At 42.9% G+C, this 15,541-nt stretch overlaps 1 protein-coding gene across 1 annotated transcript in view; it reads left to right on the top strand.

Annotated features, from left to right (window-relative positions):
• Positions 1–3,912: 3,912 nt before the first annotated feature.
• WNT2 (Wnt family member 2) overlaps positions 3,913–15,541 on the top strand; it is a 46,686-nt gene continuing 35,057 nt past the window's right edge. Inside the window, exons 1-3 of the mRNA XM_025379477.1 lie at positions 3,913–4,296; positions 6,410–6,636; positions 11,850–12,127. Coding sequence (XP_025235262.1) covers positions 4,214–4,296; positions 6,410–6,636; positions 11,850–12,127 — 588 coding nt within the window. The 5' untranslated portion in view covers positions 3,913–4,213. The remainder of the gene's footprint in view (positions 4,297–6,409; positions 6,637–11,849; positions 12,128–15,541) is intronic.

Raw genomic sequence — 15,541 nt, 5'->3', positions numbered from 1 at the left:
CCTATATCTGGGCCATGTCAGGATCAGTTTCTATTGACTGCTTTCTCTTCAGTATAGGTCACTTTTGTGTGTTTTTCACTTGTCTATATTTGTTTGTTGGGTTTGTTGGTTGGTTTGTTTAGAAACAGAGTCTTGCTATGTTTCCCTGGGCTGGTTTTGAACTCCTGGGCTCAAGTGATCCTCCCTTGTCAGCTTCCCAAGTGGCTGGAACTATAGACGTGCACCATCGTGCCCAGCCTATTAAATTTTTTGTTGCTAATTATCCATTGTAGGGAGTCTGTATCATGTTGTTTTCTTTTAATGGGTGTTGTTTCATTCTTATAAATTTCCCTGGTCCTGTCTGATTTCATATTATTCTTCGTTACAGTTTGTGCTATGGAGAAACAAGATTTTGAATTTTGCTCTAAGACATGCTTTTTCGCCTGATTGTTGCTTTTAAGGCAAGGCCTTTCTAGCATCTCAATTGAATCCCTGAAGTGCTCAATGAGGTCTCGCTGCCCTGCTGCGATGGAACTCCAATGTCTCTCAACAATGCACTACATGCAGCAGGTAATCTGTGTTAGGCCTTGCAGAGTTTTGTCATGTCTATATTCAGCTCAGCTGTTGGCCAAGGACTGGTGGTGAATCTCCATGTAGACTTGTGGGGGAGTCCCTTTTCCATAACTACCTATCTTCAGAAATTTCAGCTGCTTCAACAACCCAAAACTCCAGTCTCTCCCCCCTTAACTGAAACTTCTGCCTTACCTGTGTTCTACCTTCCTACATTCTAGAAAAACGTTTTTCTCTTCAGCAGAAAAACCTGGACAATTACAGGATAGTTGTGGAGCAAACTCAATATGTTTCCCTTCTCTCAAGGATCACAGCCGTGTGGGGCCTACTGTCCAATACCTGAGAAGGAGAGCTACTCAGGTACTTGTTACTCTCTCATGGCTGGAAGCAAAAGACTTTGGTACACTTTAATTTAAAGGCACACTGAGATTTAAATGATTGATACTATCACTTATCCTTTGGTTAGTGAGTGGCTATCTTAGGAGTTATTGCCTGAAGAAAAAGCCAGTTCAGACTGCAAGACAAACGACTATTTGGTTGAGAAGTAACTCTCCATTTTTAAAGGGTGGAGATGGCTCAGTAGTAAATGAGTTCTCTTACACTGCCCTGGGAGATTAGACAAACAATGGATCTAACTAAGAAAATAGACTGACTCATTTGGCTACAGTGCTATACAGAAGTTATAAGCAAACTAACATTAAGCTCCAGAAACAGAATTGGGTTCTGCATACTGTAAATGAATTTTACAGTCAATTCTGAGATTTCTCATTGAAGAAATCAAAAATCAGATGTTTAAATTAATAAATCTAAAGACACTGTGACCCTTTCTTTCCTTACCTCATCATCTGCTATAGCGAGGCTGAAGTCATATGCAGTTTACTTCATTATTTATTAACTCTTCTTTAGGATGGTAGTTTTGATTGTAAAATAAGTAAGGTTTGCTGTAACCTTCTTTCCTCCTAATTTTCTTGAGCATTTCCTAACTATGTCTACTAGTGAACACCTTATCTTCAAAGTGAACGGGTCCATTGAGAGAATAACTACAGACAAGGAGTGAGTAAAGGCCTTCTTGGCACGACAAGAAGTTATGCTGGAGCTAAGTAACGGTTCATAAGTGAAAGGGGTGGAGAATGGGAGGGAAATGGAATCACAGATCTGGAAGAGACAAGTCATTGAGTCCAGACGGCCTCTAGACAGGTCAGGAAGGGGTGTTTGGGTGGACCCTTTTTTCACATCTGGATTTAGCTTCACTCGAACACTTTCAGCCTTTTGCCTTTCACCAAAACCAATTTCTTCTCTGCGAGACATGTGGCACTCCTCCTCCTCCTGCCCCAGGATGAGGTCCTCTGGCGTGGATGTAATTAGTTTTGGGGGATGGTCCATTCCTTTTCCAGGAGGTCTGTTTCAGGTTTAGGTCATTCCATTGGCCTCGCCATCAACTGAAGGGCAGGTCTCCTGGCCACTCACTAATTCCCCGGGCGGAGAGGAAAGGCCTGTAAGCTGATGGTCACATTCCATGTACTTCTAACACCCCTTAGCTGTGAGGACACGATGTGCTGAGATGGGTGGAACTTGAGTTGGAGTTTTTAGGTGGTTTCAAATCGTATTCTCCATGAGAGAATCATACAACTGCCTACCTTTCCCAACATACACATCCACACTCCTACTTTATTCACGGTAGAAGTGAAATTTTGGATTTTGGCAATGTTTATGGTTCCTCGGAGCCAACCACCTTTTCTTTCCCAAGTGTCTGGATTAACTTCAAGAAACTGAGGGACAAAGAAGGGTGGAGGTAAGCTTTAGTTTATTCCCCTGCTTCATGGGGGAAGGAGGTTTGTGAGCAGACGCATGGAGGTACATGAGAGACGTGTTGCTCTCCGGTGCCTATCATACCCTCCCCATGGCCGGCGTGCACACACGGCGAGCAGAAACTCTCCCCCGCCCCGCCGCCTGCCGCCGCATGCACCCTCCCTGCACCTCCCGCCCGCCCGACCGACGCAGACCAAGCAGAACTTCCCTGGGTCGCGGCCCAGCGATACGGAGCGGCCCTGGCGAGGAGCCCTCCTCTTCCCGAGTCGTGGGTGGCGCGGTGCTTGTTTCCCTCCCCTCCCTTTCCGGACCCAAACGGGGATGTATCTGGGTCAGCCTGGGAGGGGCCGGACCTGCCAGGGACCAGCGTGGGGGAAGGGGGTGGCGATGACAGCATCTTTCAGGTTTTTGGCGTCTCTGAGCTTCGCCTCGTCCAGCCTCTCACCGCGCTAGTGGCCGGCGAGGGCTGACGCTCTGGCCAGCCTAGGCCCGAGGGTGGGCGGGAGAGAGGGAGAGCCCGTCCTTCCGATCTGGGCGGCACCCCCTCCCCCACGCCCTGCGAACAATTCGCCTCCCACACACACACACAGGCGCACACTCTATTCCCCAGAGCACGCTCCTCGGGCGGGCAGTGAGTCCCTCCACCCCAGGAAAAGAGCAATGGAACAGTTCACGGCCGCCACGAGTTCCTGGTCTTCCTTCCTTTCCGGTGATAAACGGCGCTGCTACAAGCCAGCTACTGCTCAAAATGCTCCACCCGCGGGCCCGAGCCCCTCTCTCTTGGCTGGGCGGGGGCCCAGGTCCAGGACCGAGGGTCCCTTAACCTCCACAAGGCGCACAGGCTGAGCGCCCGGGCGGCGGGAGGTGCAAGGGCGCACACCCCCGGCGAACGCCTGCCTCGGTTCCTCTCTAGGTGATCTTTTGCGCTCCGCAGCTCCGGAGAGGAGCTGGATGTGCGTAAAAACTGCATCTTTCCTGGGTACTTTGGCAGATACTGCTGGGTTAGGTCCCGAGGGTCATGTACCCTCCAAGTTCCCCTCCCTATGGGCTCTGTATATAAGCCCAGCACCAAGGAATCAAAGCCAACAGGTCATTTCGCTGAGGCCTGGCCCCTCCCTAATCTTGCCCTGCATAGACGCGGCAGCTCCAAATTTACAAGTGCTAGCTCTTCATCCCAGCGTCAGGGAGAGAAGCGAAGCAATGAGTTGAGAATCATCTCTGGATTCTTGTATCCCATGCATAGTAATCTCCTTATCCCCCAGCCCCCTTCCTCGTTGCCCCACATTGCACGCTCAGGGACTTGTTTGCCAGCGGATGGCCTCGGCAATCCGGGCCGCGCGCTCCTACAGCCCACGGATGCTCTTTGCCCCAGCTTCCCTAAAGGTGCCTGCATTCGCGTGTGCTCGTAACCATGCAGCGGTGTTCCCCCTTCCCCGCCTCACCTCATCCCCAGACATCTCTTGCCATCATTTCATGCACCCTTGTCTAAAACCCCACGCTTCTCCCCACCCCCGCCAGGCGCAGCACCCCCTCCCTCGGCTGCGCCCGGAGGGGAGCTGAGCGGACAGGGGCGCGCGGGAGGCGCGCAGAGCTTTCGGGCTGCAGGCGCTCGCCGCGCCTGGGGAATTGGGCTGTGGGCGAGGCGGCCCGGGCTGGCCTTTATCGCTCGCCGGGCCCATCGTTTGAAACTTTATCAGCGAGTCTCGCCACTCGTCGCAGACGCGAGCGGGGGGCGGGGGCGCGGCGAGGCGCCGGCGGCCGTGACGAGGCGCTCCCGGAGCTGAGCGCTTCTGCTCTGGGCACGCATGGCGCCCGCACACGGAGTCTGACCTGATGCAGACGCAAGGGGGTTAATATGAACGCCCCTCTCGGTGGAATCTGGCTCTGGCTCCCTCTGCTCTTGACCTGGCTCACCCCCGAGGTCAACTCTTCATGGTGGTAAGTACACGCGCGCGACCGCGGGGGTATTTTGGAGATCGGAGTGGGGACCTCATTGGCCACATAGACCCTTCCTGGCTGCGTTTCCCCGCGGCCGCAGCAGTCTCGGATTCTGGCCCGAACCCTGGCTACTGCCCTCTTATCGCCCCATGGTGAGCCCTTTCTCTTTTCCCAGAAGATCATTTCAGCTTTGACAACTCCATAAAACCACATTCCCCCACCAAATGAGAGTTCCGATGTTTGGTTTATTTGGATCCAGCTGAGCGACAGCAAAATCAGCCAATTTCTTACCCTGTTGAGAGACGTGCTAGCCCGGTCTCCAGCTCTAGCACAGACGTGTGTGTGTGTGTGTGTGTGTGTGTGTGTGTGTGTGTGTGTGTAAATTCACCTTGAAAACTACAACCGCCTCCCCCGCCCCACCCCCCTCCCAAAACTGCCTCAAGGTAAATCGACGGGCCAATTCAGGCAGTCAGGAGTTGTAGAACCCAAAGCGTGTGATTTTGTGTTATTTCCCGTCCTTCCACATTCCAGGTTCACCCCAGTGGGGCGGAAGAACATTTTGCTGCCTCCAGGTAGAGACTATGGCTTTAATGCAAAACTACAACCCCGGGTCTGTCTCTAAGATGTTACCCTGTTCACAACCGTCCCCGCAAAGAGTAACTTTGCTGCTTTCCTTTGTACTTTGGTCTGCAATTTATTTATTTTTGCATAGTGATGGAATGTTGAACCATAACAGGTCGCTAAAAGTTCCAAAGGCAGATTCCCTCCCCATCTAGAAACTGTTTTTCATCTGCCGACTTTCTGGTCTTGGAAAGAGATAGAGTTGATAGCCCTGTAATTTCCTTGCACCTAAAAGTTTCAGAACAGATATTAAAATATTGATTCAGAGAGACCCGTTATTGTGGGCTAATTTTTAAAGAATCTGGTAAGGGGTCTCAGCTCAGTTACAGTCTAGAGCAGGGAAATGTTTAGGAAGACACTGGAGCTCTTCAAAGGAGGAAGGCAATGCGCTGATGGGAAGAGGGGTTCAATTCCTTCCTAAGCCGGCTTTGAACAGGGAGGCGTTTAGCCTTGACATTGCTGACACAGGATCAAAGATTGATTTATCAGACTGACCATTTTTCAATAAAATGACTATTTCTGTTTCCATGGGTGTATAAACATTATTTATTGCTCGGGCTTTTTGTCACATTGTCTCTCAGCTGTCACTTAAATATATTTTTTGGAAGTCACAGCTGTAACGATTTTATGATCATATAAAATAATGAAAATACAAGAAAAAGACATTCTCCTTGTTTGATCGCTTCAAAAGACACCTATGGCAGCTTGGGTTATATAAAAGGTACCTTTCTAAACATTTCACGACTAATAGAGAACATCTGGGTAGAGATGATGATGTAATTTTTTGTTAAAGTTTCTTTTCAAAAAGTACTTTATGGAGCTATAACACTGTTTGATTCTTCCAAACATTTAGTGTCCTTAATAACAATAGAAAGAATTTTTTCCAAAGGATCTTTATAAAAGCCAAAAAGAGCTACAAAATGGAAATGTTTAAAAGGCTCTTCAGTAAGGAAAGAACAGCCTGTCTGTGAGGAGAGTGTAACATCAGATACCAGCAGGTGTTGATTAGACAGATACAGACAGTTCTTAAGACATTCTGTCAAATAAATGGGAACGAAGAGCTTCTAAGGTCAGCTTCCCTCAAAGCCAAGTCCAGACACATTGTGTCACTGAGATCTGAACCTTCTTGAGAAAAGTCTTCCACACATTCTCCGTAAGACACATTGCTTCTTACCCATCATTCATTTCCCCAGATGCCGACCTTGCCTCTGTCCCCCCGCCCAGAGCATCATCTGGTGGACCTAGCTTCATGTCCAACAGAAGTCATCACAGCATTTTGGGGATGACTTCTGCAAGATCACTCACTATGCCTGCCTGCCTTGGCTGTTTCTCCACTACATTAAAAAGTAAAAACCCTTGCTTTCTAATACCACCAGAAGGATAAGGAATTCATATTTGAAAAGTGCTTTGAACTCCTTAGTCTCCCAGGAACACCGAGTCAGGCCTCTCTGTTCATGTTGCCCTCACCTCTGTGTTGGTTTGTCCCTTATAGGTACATGAGAGCTACAGGTGGCTCCTCCAGGGTGATGTGCGATAATGTGCCAGGCCTGGTGAGCAGCCAGCGGCAGCTGTGTCACAGACATCCAGATGTGATGCGTGCCATTAGCCAGGGCGTGGCTGAGTGGACAGCAGAATGCCAGCACCAGTTCCGCCAGCACCGCTGGAATTGCAACACCCTGGACAGGGATCACAGCCTCTTTGGCAGGGTCCTACTCCGAAGTAAGTCCCCTGCCTTCACCCAGCCCTATGGCTCTCTACTCATGCACAGCTCCCTCACCCTGTCTTCAGAAACCCTGCTTATCTTCTATTGCATTTTCTTCTGTCAGAAGTTTGTTCTGTTGGGCGTCATTGTCCCTGTTTTATAGGTGAGGACTAGAGAAATCAAGGAACATGTCTAGAGGCTTACAAGAGGTGAATTAAAAGGAAGAAGTAGAACCCCAGGTTGTTGTCTTTTCACTCTTTGCTCTGTCCATCCCTTCAATATGGCACATCCTCCAGGTTCAGATTTTGTCTCTAAGAGACGAGAGAAGGAGCCACCAGTCTCTTTTGACTTTTTCCTTGTCTTTCTGGGGCTTCCTTCAGAAGAATTTGAGCAGATCATCAGGATAGAATCTTCAAATCTTTTCTCAGCAAAAGATGATCAGCATTGCAAAAACACCACGTAAGTGTTATTAAGAAGCAGGGACAAATCTCTACTCACCACTTTTCACCTTCCATTCAGCTACTCAGCCTTGAGTCACTCTGTGACTAAATTCAACATTTTTCCTCCCAACAGATTGTAAATTCTTTAAGAGCAGAAACTAACCTATATTCCCTGTACCTTGCTTGGTGCCTTGTGTATTGCGGGCCCTGTCCATTCATTATGATGAATGAGTGGATAAACTTGTAGTGGGTACTTATTATTTTCCAGTTACATTTTAAGCAATAAGGATAGCTATGGGGGATAGAGGTGGGAAACATGAATCCATAGAGGTTTTTTCTTCCTTAACAGGAACCTTAAACATGTTCTAATTACGTAGCAAACGTCTTAAAAGTTCTGAATATGGAAAGTAGCTCACTAGCTAATGCAAAATTAAAGAAAATTAATTGAAAATCATATTTTATTTTCAAATAATGCCCATCTGCTAACCTGGCATCATTAGCATTCTCCAAGAACTACCACAGCCCATTTGCTATTAGAAAATCTGACTGATAACACAGCAGTTTATGTGCAAACCCCCAAAATAGGAAACTTTATACTTGTTTTTTGCCTACCCCCCACCAATTCCTAAGAAAATCATCCGGACTGTGCACTTGGTAATGCTTAACAGAGGGTGTTTCTATCATGTAATCATCACAGCCCTAGGGTTTTATGAGGCCAAATGCATAACTGAATGTCTCTAAAATCCCCCAAGGGCGTAGTACTCTCATTCTTAGAGTATCCCTAAAGTTAATTTACTGCGATATTCTGCAATTTTATTCTCTAGTTTAAGAACTATATTCTTCTGCATTCCTTTTGGAGTTTCGATATGACATCGCAAATTTTTGAAAGGTTAATAATAAATTTCAGCTTCATGGAATTTTAAGACTTCACCTAGATTATCTCACAGTGAATCAATTAAAGAAACTGGACCTTGTCAAAGAGAGTTTGCACATATCTAGAACGAGTAATCTTTGGATAGATTATGCATGGCTCTCAGTGTTTAAAACATATCAGGATTTTTTTTCAAAGTGCTTACAACCACTTTGCGATGATTTCAAATTAGATATGCATCTCATTTATAATATGATCATCTCTGGATGTATTAAGGTGTCTACATCTTTGAATAAAACCTTTAGATCACATATCAAAGGAAGCAATATTGACCAGTGATCCTAAAGAAAATATATCCATCAAAGCTGGGGATTCATTCATAAAATACTGTAACTTAATCTTGACACTATTAGTTTCTTCAGAGCTGTAGAATTACTGAGAGGAAGGAGGTTAGAACTAGAGGCAACAGCCAGGCTCACTCCTGTAATCCCAACACTTTGGGAGACCGAGGTAGGCAGATCACTCGAGGCCAGGAGTTCGAGATCAGCCTGACCAACATGGTGAAACCCCATGGGTGTGGTGGTACATGCCCTTAATCCCAGCTACTTGGGAGGCTGAGGCATGAAAATCACTTAACCTGGGAGGAGGAGGTTGCAGTGAGACAATATCTTGCTGCTGCATTCCAGCCTGGGTGACAGGACTGGAGGAAACAGAACTAGTTTAACTTAGTCTAGGCCTCAGGTAAATAAGAGATTCTAACTCATACTTCCATCAGATTTTTTTTCAGATGAAGCAGGATACTTTGCCAAAGTACTCAGAACTTAAACCACTCATGCTACACAATTTCTTTCCATTCTTCACAGAAGGCCAGGTTCCCTCTCAAACATTTATGCAAACTATTATGACTGTCAGTGATGATTTTGTGTTGGTTATGGGAGGGCTGAATTTGGCCTAAAGCAGCTCATCTTGGAAATAATCAAGAAATTCCAATGAAGCTATCCAAAGATTTCTACAATTAGTTGCTTAGAGAGAAAGTTACATCTTAGAGTTGTGGACACCTAAATATGCTCATAGATGAATAGGAAAGGCAACAGGCAAGACCATTTATAAGAAGAACATAAAATTACCAAAATGTCCCATGGTCATAGAGAAATGGAGAAAATTTGCCTGCTTGGCTTTAGAGAGTCAGAGTAAGACAGAACAATTTTTAGAAACATTTGTAATTTACTCATTCAACAGACAGTTACCAGTCACAGGCAGAGAAACAAGGACAGAACTAGCAAATCTAAAAATATTCCTGCAAGAATGCACCTCCAAAATTCTAGAATTAGCCTTAGAAAACACAAAGGTAATTAGGTCTCATCCTTATAAATATTTTTTTATAAAGCAAATACTTTAAAGAGAGTCAAACAACCCATAACCTTCAAGAAACCCTAGCTTCTAGAGTTTTGCCTTCCTAGGTAACAATCCCTCTACCCCAAATAAAAACTGTGCCTATGTACTTAACAGACATTGCTTGATTTATCTCCATACAAAAATTAGAGAAACTTCAATAGCAACACATTGGGAAATGTAGATGTCACCACTTAGATTTGGATTTTGTTTCATTTTGTGATAGCTTTAAAAAGAATCTTTCTAAGAAGAGGCCCAAGATCAAAATTTGTTTTGTTACAAAGCCAGCTCTTGAAATGTGCTACTACTTCACACATAACATTTTAGTGATTCATCTAAACACTTAACTGAAAACATCTTAGGGCTATATCTACATGGTACCAAACCATCTGGGGGTAAAATGAAAAACCAGTCAATGTGCTAAATTTTTAATTTAAATAAAGGAACATCTAGCTATTTAGTAATGTGTTTGAATAATAAATGACAAATATTTAGAAAAGTCATATTTTTACTTTGGAAATTATTTCTGAAATGAAGCAGATTGTGATTTGTTTTCTTTCAGTCAACATGTAATTGTTTCCAAGTTATACCAGCATGAACTCTGCACCTAGACAATTTATTTCTCTTGTTGCTTTCAAAGTACTGTCTGGTTACCTGATATACTATCATCCCCATCTTCCATGCCTTTCCCGTAACAGACCACCTCATAAAATGTCTCTTCTTTCTCCTTAAAAAATAAGACTAGTGCTACATACTTAAGCTTTTGGGAATTTCCTCCTCTATGTGATCTCTCTAAACATGGGCACTGGCTTCTAAATCCCAAATGAAGCTTTAGAAGATAAATGGGGTAACGATGGAAAAGGTATTTTCCTAAAGTGTAAAATGGATATAATAAAAGTTTTATTTATCTGAAAGCCACTACCTGAGATTAAGTCATATTAGCGTGTATTAGTCACCTTCTTTTACAAAACATCTCAATTCCACTTAGAATATCTGTAATCTATATAGTATAAGCTGGGACTCTTTAAAATAGCTCTCATAACCATCATATTTCCTCTGGGGAGGACTACCTGCTACCTATGGCGAATAGTCATGTAATTGATTTTACCTAACTACAGGGCATGATTGATTCCTTTTTTGATGGTTAGAGGTTTGGGGGGTAAATATTTTCTGAAGGCTGAGGTAAGTGCCATTTAATATGGTGTAGATATGTTTTCCTGATTTTTAATAATGAGACTAGCAGAGCAAATATTGCAAGGGACGTATAATAAATTTTAACACTGAATGACAAACGGAAACAAGCAGGGCTTCAATGCGAAAAGGTGGTTTGCTCTCCCAGCTGTGTGGTTCAAAAAGTCACACTCCTCTTGACATATTGAATCACCGAATGGTTCTCTGTTTTCTGCCTTGCATTGGCATTAGGTTGTCCAGCTTCTATTTTGATTGTTAATATATTTGCTGCAGCAACCATTAATAAAAGGGCATGCTAATAACAATGAAATACAGCTCCACTTGAAAAATGAGGTGCACACGGACCCTAAAGAGCCTTATATCTGTCACTATACCACAACACCGTGTTATGAGTTACTACAGATTATTAAAATAATTTAATGTAGTTATTGCACTGAAATATGTACCTTTCAGCCTGTAAGTGAAAGTAGCCTGTGCTCTAATAAAGAACAATTCTAAGAAAGCACCCCAAAGGGTTCTTGCCCAAGTCTAATTATAGGCGGTAAATTTGTTTCCTTCCAGAAAAACCAAAGAAAAACTTTTCACTGTCTTTTACCCAATACCAGTGATTAGTGCAGGTGTTCCAGAAGAAAGTAAATTCACCTTAATAGTTAGACATATAGTATGTAACTCAAGGATATTGCATATTGCCTTCAGCAATCTCTCAATTACTTATGAAAGTCAATGCCAAGCCAAAGCTCTCCCGTGTTAATGCAAGGGGCTGGTTACTGCCAGAATTCTCTTCCCACCTTAGTCCCTAGATTTCTTTGAATTCAGTATTTCATTCTCAATAATTTAAATGCATATGAGTATCTTCAGGAAGTCCTGGAGGTTTGGAAGGATTTTTTGAGGAAAGCTGTGGTGCCATGAGTTCCCAACTATATTGTGGAATGATAGAATTGTAGCATTCAGACTGTAAAGTAAAGAAAAAGGCCTAGAGATGCTATGCTCCTCTCTTCTAGGACATCTGGAGCTCTCTGTTGAAACAGGGGAAGCCTGTGTTTGAGACTAATGTGAAGCCAGGAGCTGGGCAAGGCCATCTTTTTCTTTGATACTCCTTATTTAAGAAGAGCTGCCATATAGATATCTAAATTGACAAAAACTTCTATTAGATAGAGATGATTCATATTAAAGAAAGAGCCCGGGCTCTGGAAAAGAACCCTTCAAGAATATCAGTACCTTGTTGTCTAGTGGCAAAGGTTGTCTGAAACAGAGCAAGTATTAAACAATTATCATATGAAAGTTATTCAGAAATAGTGCTACCGGACCACTTTTAAGAAAAGCATTTTTGTTTCAGGTAGTCGGGAATCTGCCTTTGTTTATGCCATCTCCTCAGCTGGAGTTGTATTTGCCATCACCAGGGCCTGTAGCCAAGGAGAAGTAAAATCCTGTTCCTGTGATCCAAAGAAGATGGGAAGCGCCAAGGACAGCAAGGGCATTTTTGATTGGGGTGGCTGCAGTGATAACATTGACTATGGGATCAAATTTGCCCGCGCATTCGTGGATGCCAAGGAAAGGAAAGGAAAGGATGCCAGAGCCCTGATGAATCTTCATAACAACAGAGCTGGCAGGAAGGTACGGAAATGCAACGGTGTTCATTTTGTAGGCTGCATGGCTTTATAAACCACTTAGGCAGAGCTTATCTTAAACTTTCCTAGAATTGATAAAATGCTGTGTAGTCACAACTTCCTACTATCCGCTAGCCATTTGCTGTTTGTTCTGAAGAATACCAACAACTAGGTTGAAATATTCCCACCCACATTCCACCTTCCTTCCTACAGCTAGTTGAAGGGGTCCACCCATTGCGTTTGGCATTGTGTTGATTCAAGTCTTTTATGGTCCCTCTGGACACTAATCATTTAAGCAGAAGATACGATCTGTGGGTTAGGATAGTGCTTCATCCTACATAGCAACGGTACATTGAATGCTTATATCTAAGGGATGTAAAGACCCAGAGCATCTTTTCTTACATGTATCATGAAAACAACTCACCAAGCATGATTCGTTGGCTTCTTCTAGATTTAGGGATGCCCTCTTTTGGAACCTGACCCAAGTCTCACTCATAAAAGCCCCACCTTGTTGTTTCTGGTGCTGGATAAGTGAGTGGACCAGGGGAAGACATGATCCCCAAAGGGTATTCTCCTCTAGACCTGATTAACTTCCTGGGCTCCAGTCAGTGTTCCCCCTCTAATCACCATTTGTTAAATGAGGAAACTGAGGCCCTCAAGGTACTCAAGGTCACAAGGAAGTTAGTAGAAAGGACTAGAAAGTCAAGTTTCAACACCTAGTCCAGGGGTGCTTTACCCTAGGATTAAACCATTTCAATGCCAATGTTCCGACCCATTGATGACCCATGTCTTTTGGTATGGTGGTATGACCAGAATAACTACAGAATGTAATGCTGTACTTGATACTTTTGTGTGGAAAGCATTAACTGGCTGGGTGAATCAAATATTTGTTCAGAACTATTCTAGAATAATCTAATTGCCAATAGGAAGAGATAACCATAATTTGTCTTTTATCACCACAACATAAAAATGTGTTTGATATTAATATATAAAGAAAAATCAGCATAAAATTGAACGGTCCCTGGGGGGGCTTTAATAGGAAAAGTAATAGAAAAGAATGGATGAAAACCCCTTTACTAGGCTCCTGGAGAGAACAAATCTCATTCAAAGGAAGTTGGAAGGAAAGAACTCTTGCTTAGCACATGGTATAACATGAGTGTGACCTGAACTGTTTACAAATAGTACCTTTCTTGAACTTTAAAAATCAACATTCCTAATTTTCATGAATTTATGAACTTACAGTCACTACTGCCAAGAAAATAGACTATGGTTTTGCAATCCTACAATTGGTAATTACTGTTTGTGCAATGATTTGGATAAAAAAATTTACACTGACCTTTGTCCTAACATTGATAGTGCATGTATAAGTTATAAAGTGTGGTGTCTTTGATAGGAGTGTGCTGCTTAATCATTCAAACAGGGTATATGGTTAGATTTCTCTATTTGGAAAGATAAAAGCATATGGTCAGATATTGTATCCAAAAGAACATTGACTTATCAAAATAAATGTTAATTTCACTAAATAGGTCATTAGATATTGAATGTTTCAACTCTTCAAGACAATAGATCATACCTATTATATTTTAGGCCCTGAATAAACACAACTTTTAATGTAAATCACATGATTCTTCACCATGTAGAGGTGAACAGCTGTCAGGCCTCAGATATTCTCCTGCCTGCTCTGCAAAACTTAGGAGGCTACTTTTGATTGGAATAAAAGTGCACACGCTGACTTTTTAAAATGTGGCTTTAATTAATGGTGGGTGGGCAGACTTTTTCAAGGAGATGCATGATGTCAGTGAATATGAACTTTAATGAGAGTAAATGTATTGAGATAAACATGCGTCTCTAATTCTCTTCTTGCGGTCATTAGACCCCCAGTCTCTACTCCCCCTTCGTACTAGCAGAAGGTCTGTGGAATCAAAATGAGAACAGGCTGGGCTTGTGTTTGAAGGCAGGCCTCCTGAGCTAAGCCTCCAACTGGCTTGGCTCTAGGCTCTAGAAAGCCCCCACCCCCCAGGGCTGACGGTAACATCAGTCCACTTTGTTTCTTCTTCTCTGTGCTTTTCAGTATTTTCCAAATTGGCCAATATGAACATCTACTTTTTAAACTGGGAGAGGTAGGGGAGAGCAATAAATTTTATTTTTAAAACACCATCTATTCTGAGATTGTTCTGTTTAGCTAATGTTAAAAGTCAGAATTCATCACTGTCATTCACCACGGGCCTTAATTTTTCCCCAATATTTGAACAATTTATTTATTATAGCAGTTGGTTAGAGCACCCTCATGTGTCTCTGTACTGTAATATCATTTTAGATCCTCTGTGCTGTATCATTTATTTTAATCACAGTTTCAGCAGAATTTATAATGATTTTTTTCTTCCATGTTTACTTGAATGCTCATCCTTGATTGAGTCTAGTTTTCCACCTCCAATTAGGACTATGAATAAGTACCAAAAAGATAAGCCTATCTTGTTCAAAACAAATATTTTATCAAGAAGGAAATTCTATAACATCCTTCAGCAGCTCTGTTTAGGTCTAAAGAAGCCATGCTATAAAAACTTCCAAATTATATTTTAAGATATTTTTAGGTAAATTACATGCAAAAGGTCAACATCTGCCATTTATTTCCTTTAATGAGCTTGTAAACAAGCACTTTTTAAATTTGTCCACTCTTCCAGCCTGGGCAACATGGTGAAACTCTGTCTCTACAGAAAAATACAAAAAATTAGCCAGGTATGGTAGTGCTACTACCACAGCTATTCAGCTACTATTCCCAGCTACTCAAGAGGCTGAGGTGGGAGGATCACGTGAGCCAAGGAGGTTGAGGCTGCAGTGAGTCTTGATCGCACCACAGCATTCCAGCCTGGGTGACAGCACGAGACCCTGTCTCAAAAAAACAAAACAGACAAACAAAAAAGTTAGTTCACTGTTTCTTCTAAGATGAAATAATGAAATAATCACAACTTCTTTAAATGTTCCTAAGGGAATCTGTATCAAAATAACTCATGTTTCCAATCTTACTGCCCTTCCATCACTCTGAAAGTTTCTATAAGAGTAAGAATTTCCACAAGAATAAGAGGAATTCCATGAAAATGCTTTCCCTAAAAGGTGCCTCTAACTGAAAAATAGAAAAGAACATGGGACTTCAAATCAGATGCACCTTGGTTTTAATCTTACAATATCAGTGGCTTTGCTCACTGAATCTGTTTTTCTCATGTATGAAAGGGCATTTTGTGGTGCTACAGGAAGACAAGTGTAAGGCAGATAGCACAGAACCTGGCATGTAATAGATGCTTAATAAAAGTTCCTTTCCCTTCTGTGAAGTTAAGATTATTTGTAAGTCAGGTAACAGAGCTAGGCAGAAGTCCATCCACCTGGAATTATTATTTAGGATTCAATCTGATCACTCCATCTATCT

Source organism: Theropithecus gelada, chromosome 3, assembly GCF_003255815.1.
Source record: "Theropithecus gelada isolate Dixy chromosome 3, Tgel_1.0, whole genome shotgun sequence".
Taxonomy (NCBI): Eukaryota; Metazoa; Chordata; class Mammalia; order Primates; family Cercopithecidae; genus Theropithecus; species Theropithecus gelada.
The sequence above is the reverse complement of the archived record's forward strand: the minus strand, read 5'-3'. Positions and strand labels throughout refer to the sequence as shown.